At 42.7% G+C, this 10,408-nt stretch overlaps 1 protein-coding gene across 6 annotated transcripts in view; it reads left to right on the forward strand.

Annotated features, from left to right (window-relative positions):
* Positions 1–8,341, forward strand: part of rhbdl3 (rhomboid, veinlet-like 3 (Drosophila)) — a 70,086-nt gene extending 61,745 nt beyond the window's left edge. For all 6 annotated transcript variants that reach the window (XM_051936297.1, XM_051936299.1, XM_051936298.1 and 3 more), the window contains 2 exons: positions 4,759–4,819; positions 7,161–8,341. In XM_051936297.1, the coding sequence (XP_051792257.1) occupies positions 4,759–4,819; positions 7,161–7,432 (333 nt within the window). In that variant the 3' untranslated portion in view covers positions 7,433–8,341. The remainder of the gene's footprint in view (positions 1–4,758; positions 4,820–7,160) is intronic.
* The last annotated feature ends 2,067 nt before the right edge of the window (positions 8,342–10,408 follow it).

Below are 10,408 nucleotides of genomic sequence, written 5' to 3' on the forward strand. Positions count from 1 at the left end.
CTCTCTACAACCTCCTGTGTTTCTGTGCAAATCTGTGACCCAAGCATGACAATATAAAAATAACCATATAAACATATGGTTTCTACTTCGTGGATTTTCACCTTTCGCGGGGGTTCTGGAACGCAACCCCCGCAATCGAGGAGGGATTACTGTATTCGATGTCTTTTCGCTGTTCCATTATTTACTATCAATTTTTTGAAACTTTCAAATTTTAGTACTTTCATAATCTCTAACGTGCTCTGCATGTGTATCGTGCCAATGTTTTTGAACCTCTTTACGATGTTCTACTTTGTCTTCTACTTTTTGTCTTTTCTTCTTCTACTATTTGTCTTTTATTTCCAACCCCGCATGGACCTGTTAGGTTTTCAATTCATCTCTTGGCACAAAGTCTCGTCTCGCGGGACGTGAAAATATCTCTCTGAAAAAGTCGTCTCATCCCAAGACTTTTTTATATAATAGAGAGAACCGTGTATATTAGGACAGGGGTTTTCAAACTCAGTATTGGGGAACCCCACGTGGCTGCAAGTTTTTGCTTTGACCAACTTGTTTCTAATTGGACTCCCGGCCTAATCAAAATGCCGTAATTTCTGTTTTTATGTTGTGGGGTCAATACGGAAATCTGGTAAATTTGATACATTTTATTATCATTTTATTATCTGGTAAATTTGATACATTTTATTAGATTTACCAACTAGGGTGGGCAATTATATGCAAAATTATATATCATGATATTTAAAAAAAATTTGACAGTAAGGGTATATATCATGATATAGACCAAAAAATCTAAAACTGTCCTCCTGACTTACATTATATCAAAATGATTACTTTAGTCTTTTTTTAAACCTTGACATCAAACAAGATGTACCCTGTAATTAAACAAATCAAACTGAGAAGCAATTAAGCAAATTATAAATACTGTTTTAGAACGAAGCCTGCCTTTCAGCTACAAAACTTCTAAGTAAAAAGTACACATTGTGCCACCTGACATATCATTTTTTCACCTAACTTGGAATACAAATTGCCACGTACAGAACAGTTTAATTTCAAAAAGGATTCCTCACTGCTGTGCGAAGTGACAATTAATTGTTTTCAACAAAATGCAAACACCTGACAAGTAAGTTGAAACGTTTTTCATCAATGACGCATATCCAGGACGGTCCATAAGGCGTTTCAAGTACATTTCTTAGTCAGAGTTTTGAATCATTACATACAATTGGGTCCCTTAACCTGAAAACTGCTCCGGGGGTGCTGTCCACTGGCTGACTCTGCACTCTGACCCCCAAAAAAAACAATGATAAAAAAAACAATTTCCCCTCAGGGAATAATAAACTGTATCAAAAAAAAAAAACGGCAAAGGAAGGCAGCAGCTTTTCATAACATGAGTACCCTGTCATTAGATTTCAGCGTGGAGTAGTGAGTTGTTGTGCATGTTGGTTGTTCTCAGTCACAATTACATCACTTGTGACGTCACTTACTAACAAAGCATTCTGTAGGGGAGATAATCTGCACATGACATGCGCCCTGGAGATCAGTGAATGGCCAAAAGCCCAAAGCTTTTCTTACAACACGCACATTCAGTAGTTCTGTCAGAGTTTACCATTTATGCAGAATTGCCACCTTCATATGCTTCACTGTCACTGGCCATTGCTGAAGAACTGTCACCATTGTAACATGACAAATCACTTTCTACTACTTGAGACTTGTGCTCTAACGGCTGGCATTCAGCTCTATTCAACAGCCTCCCTCCACCATGACATCCATCACTGGAGATGCATAAACATGACTAGTGGTAGAGGGTCCATAGAGAGGACCGCATCAACAAGTATGTTTTTTCATATACTGTATATCTTTACTAGATAGATAGATACTGTACTTTATTAATCCCAAGGGGAAATTCACATACAGTAATCCCTCCTCGATCGCAGGGGTTGCATTCCAGAACCCCCCGTGAAAGGTGAAAATCTGCGAAGTAGAAACCATATGGTTATTTTTATATTGTCATGCTTGGGTCACAGATTTGCACAGAAACACAGGAGGTTGTAGAGAGACAGGAACTTTATTCAAACACTGCAAACAAACATTTGTCTCTTTTTCAAAAGTTTAAACTGTGCTCCATGACAAGACAGAGATGACAGTTCCGTCTCACAATTAAAAGAATGCAAACATATCTTCCTCTTCAAAGGAGTGCGCGTCAGGAGCAGAGACTGTCAGAGAGAGAGAGAAAAGCAAACAAATCAGTAGGGCTGTTTGGCTTTTAAGTATGCGAAGCACCGCGGCACAAAGCAGTTGCAATGAAGGCAGCAGCTCACACCCCCTCCGTCAGGAGCAGAGAAAGAGAGAGAGAGAGAGAGACAGAGAAAAACAAACAATAAAAAATCAATACGTGCCCTTCGAGCTTTTAAGTATGCGAAGCACCGTGCAGCATGTCGCTTCACGAAGCAGCTGCACAGAAGGGAGCAACGTGAAGGTAATCTTTCAGCATTTTAGACGAGCGTCCGTATCGTCTAGGGGTGCAAACAGCCCCCCTACTCACACCAGGAGCAGAGAATGTCAGCGCAAGAGAGAGAGAGAAGGAGAGAAAAGTAAGTTGGGTAGCTTTTCAGCCATCTGCCAATAGCGTCCCTTGTATGAAATCAACTGGGCAAACCAACTGAGGAAGCATGTACCAGGAATTAAAAGACCCATTGTCTGCAGAAATCCGCGAACCAACAAAAAATCCGCTAAATATATTTAAATATGCTTACATATAAAATCCGCGATAGAGTGAAGCCGCGAAAGTCGAAGCACGATATAGTGAGGGATCACTGTACTCCAGCAGCAGCATACTGATAAAGAAAATATTAAATTAAAGAGTGATAACAATGCAGGTATACAGACAGACAATAACTTTGAATAATGTTAAGGTGGAATCGAAGAGTCGCATAGTGTGGGGGAGGAACGATCTCCTTAGTCTGTCAGTGCAGCAGGACAGTGACAGCAGTCTGTCGCTGAAGCTGCTCCTCTGTCTGGAGATGATCCTGTTCAGTGGATGCGATGGATTCTCCATGATTGACAGGAGTCTGCTCAGCGCCCGTCGCTCTGCCACGGATGTCAAACTGTCCAGCTCCATGCCTACAATAGAGCCTGCCTTCCTCACCAGTTTGTCCAGGCGTGAGGCGTCTCTTTTCTTTATGCTGCCTCCTCAGCACACCACCACGTAGAAGAGGGCGCTCTTTGACTTTGCTGTTGACTAGCCATCCCCCGCGGCTTCACCCGCATATTAGTGAAACAGGACAGTGAGGAGGGTCCTGCCCAGCTCTCTACTCCTGACGTCACTCTTCTCCCTCTCCTCAGCCCACAGCCACTGTCTCGGATTAGCGCAAATCTATCGCTCCTGCAAAAGAACTATGATTCTTAGCGCAATGAGAGAAGTCACAAAATCAACCGGAATGTTCAAGTAAATTCTAGAAAAAACCCGATGTAAATCCGTTAAGCAGTTCTCCTGTTCGCTAACTAAGCGGAGTTAAGGTTATGCCCCGAGGCAGACGTGCGAGTAAGGAGGGCCTTGCCCCCTTCCCCGCAGCTTGATGAGTCTCTCTAGAATTCATGCTAATAAATCGAGCGATGAGAAAGTTGCAAAATCAACCGGAATGTTCAAGCAAAAAAAAAAAACCCGTACTAAACCTGTTAAGTAGTTCTCTCGTAAAAAGCGGACAGACATACAGTACAAACGGGTCTAAAAAACTATAAGAAATTTTGCGCTTGGACCATGACATTTTTAAAACCGTTTCTTAGCGAGCACCTATGGGCCAAGGGTAACCTACATGCCAAATTTCAAGTCCCAAGTCCTCATGGTTCGGGAGATTTCATGATGATTGATTAATTTTGGGCCTCCTGTAGCCTGTGGGGCCCTGGGCCGCAGTCCACTTTAGCAGGTCTGCGGATCATTGCCTCAGTGTTCTGTACCTTAATAAATACAAAATGCCTTATAATTGCAAAGCTGTGCTTTTCTGAATACAGAATAAGAGCAGAGAGGACAGAGCAGCGAATGAAATGAGATCAATGAGAAGTAAAATAAGTCACTAACTGTAAAATGACTTTGGAGTTTGAGAGTCACTGGAGTCGTACTTTCGAAGTATTCACTGTGTGCACTTGTTCATGTTTTATTACATTCATATGTTTGATTGGAATATCTGCTGTGGATGAGCACAACATCTTTCATTTGAAAGGGAAAATAAAATTCTACACATCCTTATTAAGGGGCAGCATGGTGGTGCTGCTGCCTTGCAGTAAGGAGACCAGGGTTTGCGTTTGCGTGGAGTTTGCATGTTCTTCCCATGTCTGTGTGGGTTTCCTCCAGGTGATCCTCCCACAGTCCAAAGACACGTAGGTTAGGTGGATTGGCGATACTAAATTGGCCGTATGTGTTTGCTCTGTGGTGCACTGGCGCCCTGTCCAGGGTTTGGTCCTGCCTTGCACCCAATGCTAGCTGAGATAGGCTCCAGCACGCCCCAGTGACCCTCTTCAGGACTTACCAGGTTAGAAAATGACTGACTGACTGACATCCCCAACTTAACTCAATATTTAGAAAGGGGCCTTTGGCAGGCTCACCAGCTTTTCGCTAATTACAATTTGGGAGCAGCAATTTTTGAAAGAACTCACCACATCAACGTCATTTAATAAGGCGTCTTGCAGGCCCGCCTGCTCAGTCAGTGCTTATCCTGTGACTTCAATGATGGAAAAGCCATTAAAATAATTCTATGTATCTTCTTTTTCCAGAACTGGTCGGGGATGAAGTGCCAATTCAAGCTTCTGAGGATGGCGGTGGCACTAGTTTGCAGTGAGTATGGTGGTGGTTGGGGCGGGGGGGGGGGGGGGGGGGGGGGGGGGGGGGGGGTTTAGGGGGGATGGGGTTTTGGAGAAGCTGAATAGCAGAGCTCTAGATTTTGCCATCTTGGAAGCTCCTGGCTGACTTTACTCTACTTGGTGCAGAATGGGACAGGAAGGGCCCAGGCTGTCATTTCTGAATTTTGTACACCATGTACAGTCATGTGAAAAAGTAAGTACACCCTCTGAAATGTGTTTTTTTTTTTTGTTTTAACATGTGTGAGCCAATGACACATATCAAGATTTGATCTTCATTTAAATGGTATCTTTAGAACTAATAAAAAAATGAACATTTGAATTTGCAATAGTTTGTCTGTAATAGCTGGTGTTGCCCTTCAAGTCGGCATTTCCTATAACTGTCTAGCAGTCTCAGACTTCGACTGGGAGAACGTTTGGCCCACTCCACCATGCAGAATTCTTTAAACTGTGTGATGTTCGAGGGGCGTCTTGCTTGCTCGGCCCCTTTCAAATCCACCCACAGCATAAGAACAGGATTCAGATCTGGGCTTCGACTTGCCAATTCCAGAGAACTCCATGTCTTTCTTTTCAGCCATTCTTTGGTGGATTTACTGGTATGTTTTGGGTCATTGTCAGGTTGTGAGCTTCAGTCTTCTGCCAGATGGGCTCACATTATCCTCAAGCACCCTCTGGTAATAAATGAAGAATTCATTGTGGATTCCATGATGATGAGCAGCCCTGGCCCTGATGCAGCAAAGCAGCCATAAACCGTAACATTTCTACCAGCATGCTTTATATCTGCTATCAGGAGCTTTTGGTGAAATTGCGTCTTTGGTTATTGTCAGGTATGTCTTCTCGTTCTTTGGCCAAATAACTCTCATCTTTGACTTGTCTGTCCAGAGTGCATTGTTCCAGCAGTCCTGGTCTTTGCCTAAATTTTACTGAGGAAATTTGACTTTCCCTGATGTTCTTTTTGGACAGCAAAGGTTTCCTCCTGGCACACCTCTCATGCAGCCTCTTTCTAACAGTAGACTCGTATACTTTGACATCAACAGGGGACAGAGCTACCTGTAGGTCCTGTGATGAAATTCGGGGGCTCCTAAGAGACTTCTTTTAGCATCTTATGGTCTGCTTTCCAGCTGAACTTTCAGGGATGGCCCAGCCTGGACAAGCTGCCTGTTGCTTGAAATCTTCTCCACTTTGCAGATGATCTTCCAGACAGCAGAGTGATTGCTTTCTAATTGCTTGGAGATTTTTAAAATTGCTTCCCAGACTCACAGGCCTCTATAACCTTCTTTTTGAAGACCTCAGAAAGTTCTTTCAATCTTGACACGGTGATAATACCTGCTTCAATGACAAAGAGCAAACCAAACTAAATGTGTGGGGCTTAAATAAAAGGACAGGTTCAGACGAGATTCTCTCTAAAGACGTTCAAGTCATTCAGACCTGATTCGGTGCACCCGATTCTAATATTAGGTAGCTGAGGTGGTGATAAATGTAAGGATGCACTTACATTTTCCACATGCAAAATTTGCATTTATGTCTATCTATTATAATAAAAAAAATCTTGAGTCGAGACGTGATCATCTAGGGGAGACACTTTGATGCCACACGAGACTAGACATTACAGCCTTAGGAAGCAAGATCCATGCCTTGACTCGCGGTCAAGGACAGCAAAGGACAGCTGCTGTACAGGCTTTTAAATGATCGACACGCAGTGCGACAAGCAGAACACGCAGCTCGGTAGCAGCAAGCCAGCAGCTGATCCATCTGCATCTCCTTAGCATGCGTTCAGCCACCCCTTCACAATGCGAGCGGCAGAGACGCGAAGTGGCTGGTGCGTAGCGCGCCCTGGGAGGGAGAGGGGGTAAGTGAGCGAAGCAAGCAGGGGGCAAAGCCCCCTAGTTTATTTAAAGAATGTAATGAATTACGAAACGCAAATGTGGCATGATATTTGTTTTATTATATCACTTTTATTCAAAGATACTGTTTAAATGAACATCAAACCCTGAAATATTCATATATGTTAAAAATGAAAAAAACATTTCATGGGGTTTACTTACTTTTTCACATGCACTCTGGGTAATGATAAATCAAGGTGATGCTCATTTTTGAGCTGGGTTCGAGTTTTACTCTCCATGTTCTGAAACAACTTCTCATGCATGTCACATCATCTGACCACCCAGAGGCTGCAAAGAGAATTGATGGCATGGCAGACTGTTGAGACTTTGACCTGGCCCTGTTAGTGTCTGGGTGGAACACCAAAGGGGTGCAGCTAGGCCTTCTCGGGTGCCAGCAGTGTTATTCTGACGGCTATCTTGTTTCTTTTTGCATAGTGAGTGCCGAGTTTGGAAGAGCAGTCTGGCTGCGCTTCTACCCCTCAGTCTTCCTCCTTTGCCCCAACCCCAGCTTTGTGGCTCACCTGGGCGGGGTGGGAGTGGGCATCACACTGGGAGTGGTGGTTCTAAGGAACTTCGAACAGAGACTACAGGAACAGTCTGTATGGTGGATCTTCGTCTTTGTCTATGTTGTGTTCATATTGCTGTCTATTTTCTGGAATATCTTTGCCTATGACCTACTTGACATAAAACTACCACCAGCTCCTTAAAAAAGAAACTTGGAAATCCTGAATGTCAAGTGGAGGATCCTCCTTGGAACTGAAAAGTGGGGAGCAGTGGACTTCTGTTTCACATTTATTTCCCTTTTTATTTAAAAGGATGGGGTGAACAGAGTTTAGAAATTAAAAAAAAAAATTCAGGTGCTACCCATTGCTCATTGTGTATCACAGATAAACCTGCAAGTGTTACTGCTATGTCACAAGTGATTGGCGTAATAATGAAAAAGCACATCAGTCTTCTCAAATGTATTACTGGCATATACAAAGTTGGGTGCGACAGAGTGGAATCTTGATGCCACGTAGCCATTAAGCACTTAGGATCTTCCTCTCCTGAGATTTATGAACAGAAGGCGGTCCACTGACCTCAGTGCTGCTGCACCTTTCCAGACTTGGATTGCCCAAGTGTGGTCTGAGGACCATTTGCATGAACGTTTACTGTGCGTGAGGAAGGAAACCTTTGATGTGGCTCCACCTGGTGGTGCACGGAGGGATTACAGAACTCAAATACCTCTTGCGGTCGGCTGCTCGCAACTGCAAAACTATTTAAGGTGCCTGGTGGTGAACCCGAGAGTGGTAATGGCCACGCCGAACACCTCCCGTGTGCTTCATTCATGTTTGGGATTCAATAAAAGGACCAATTATGCTTATTTGTGCAGTGAAAATATGAAGTGTCAACAGTGTTTTCTTTTGGCCTATAGTTTGCCAACCACAGGCTGCACATGTTGGATTTTATTTATTATTTCCTGTCACTATGTTGCTTGTATATGAAGCCTTGCTCTTATTTGTACAGTTAAGGAAGCTAGAACTGAAGGGCTACAGCAGAGTATCCATAAGTATTCTGTATATTTTGTATATCTGTAAATATTGGAAGCCATTACATTAAAATCTTTTTAAATAAAATCCTCTGCTCATTTTTCCTTTTTTTTCAGCTCCCTTTCTCCCAGTGGCTGGTGATCAAAATCACATTTATGTCAGCAGCAGCTGGATGGGCTGGGGCGTACCTGAATGTTACTTCCTCTTTGTTTCCATTTTTATTCTGTTTCAGTTAATTGTTTCCTCTTCCAGTTGTTTCCATTATTTTCCATCTGCCCACATTTTAACGCTTTCTCTTATAACTAATGTAGTAAGCTACAACGCCTCCAGAAAGTATTCAGACCCCGTCACTTTTTTCACATTATTGTCATGTTGTAGTCATATGCTAAAGTCCTGATCAAACATTCAATACTCCCTGAATGATAAAGTAAAAAACAAGATTTTAGATTTTCTGTGCAAATGTATTAAAAATAAAAAGGCGGAACTATTCCGACCTCAGCAGTCGTCTTAGGTTTGATGAGACGAGCTTCAAACACTTAGATTTGGGGATTTTCTACAATTCTTCTCTGCAGATCCTCTTAAGATCTGTCACGTTGAACGGAGGCCTCTGTTGGATAGTTCTTTTGAGTTCTGGCTGAGATGTTCGGTTGGATTAAAGTCTGAGCTCTGGCTGAGCCACTCAAAAAACATTCACAGAGTTGATCCTAAGCCACCCCTGTGTTGTCTTTGCGTTGTGCTTAGAGTCACTGTCCTGTCAGAAGGAGAACCTTTGGCCCAGTCTGACGTTCACAGTGCTCTGCAGTACCTTTTCATTCAGAAAATCTCTGCACTTTGCTCCGTTCGGCTTTCTCCGGATCCTGATTGGTCACCCAGCCCCACAGCATGATGCTGCACCACCACATTTCACCATTGTGTAAGTGATGAGTGGTGCCTGGTTAACTCCGGACATAACGCTGTGAATGGTTTGGTCTCAGTTCTAGCTTGGTTTCACCAGCCCAGAGCATCTTGTTCGTCACAGCCCAAGAGTCCTTTAGGTGCTTTTTTGCAAATTCCAAGTGTTCATTCACGCGTCGTCTGTCCACTATGCCATAAAGCTCAGATCAGTGGAGTGTTGCAGTGACGTTTATCCTTCTGGAAGTTTGTGATTTTCTGGAGCTCACCCAAAGTGTTCAAGTTCTTAGTCACCTCGCTTACCAAGGCCTTCTCCCCCACCTGCTCAGCCAGTTCTAGGAAGAGTTGTAGTTGCTAAAAACTTATTCCATTTAACACTTATGGAGGTCACTATGCTCTCAGGAACCCTTCAGTGCTGCAGACACCCCATTTCTAATTCACTTTGACTTCATGGCTTCGGTTTAGCTCTGATGCACACTGTCAGCTGTGAGACCTTCCATTGACAAGTGTGTGCCATTTCTAGTCAACCACAATCAAGTGAATTGAAATTAGCTAAAAACCACACAAGGTGAAGAGACAGCTCAATGATGATCAATAGGAGGGGATGAACCTGACCCAGAGTTCAAGGGTCATAGTAAAGGGTCTGAATATTTGTGTCAATGTGATATTTCAGCTTATTGTTTGTAATAAACGTACAAAATTTATTTTCATGTGTATGGCTGTTTTCACAGGTATGGAATGTTGCTTGATTTGAGAAGAATGGTCATAAACTATTTTAGCATAAGGTTGCAACATTAAATGTGAAAAAAGTGAAATGGTTTGAATACTTTCTGAAGATACTATATTACAAATGGGCATTTTGCAAAAGGGCCTTACTTGGAAGCCCCCTAAATAACAAAATTTAAGATTTTCAGTTTCACAAATCACGTTCAACAGAATCTAATCAAGTATTCAACAAGCACACATCAAATATAGCAGGACAGCTCTTAGCGGGTTTACTTCAGTTTATCACAACCGTGTGAATTGCCAATCAGGCTGAAAATGACATCACCACTTGCTTCGGGGGTATAGTTCATTTTCTGGTATTTCATAGGTAAGAAAGAAGTGAAAGATAATTGTTATTCACTTAAATAATTTATTTGAACATTACCATTTTAGCATTCCTCCATTTTTTCTTTTATATGACACAATCACAAGGATTGCTAATGTGGCACCGTTAGGGGCAGAACAGAAACCATGGCACTCTCCTTCATACAAAGTTGT

The sequence above is a fragment of the Erpetoichthys calabaricus genome, chromosome 14 (assembly GCF_900747795.2).
Source record: "Erpetoichthys calabaricus chromosome 14, fErpCal1.3, whole genome shotgun sequence".
Classification (NCBI taxonomy): Eukaryota; Metazoa; Chordata; class Cladistia; order Polypteriformes; family Polypteridae; genus Erpetoichthys; species Erpetoichthys calabaricus.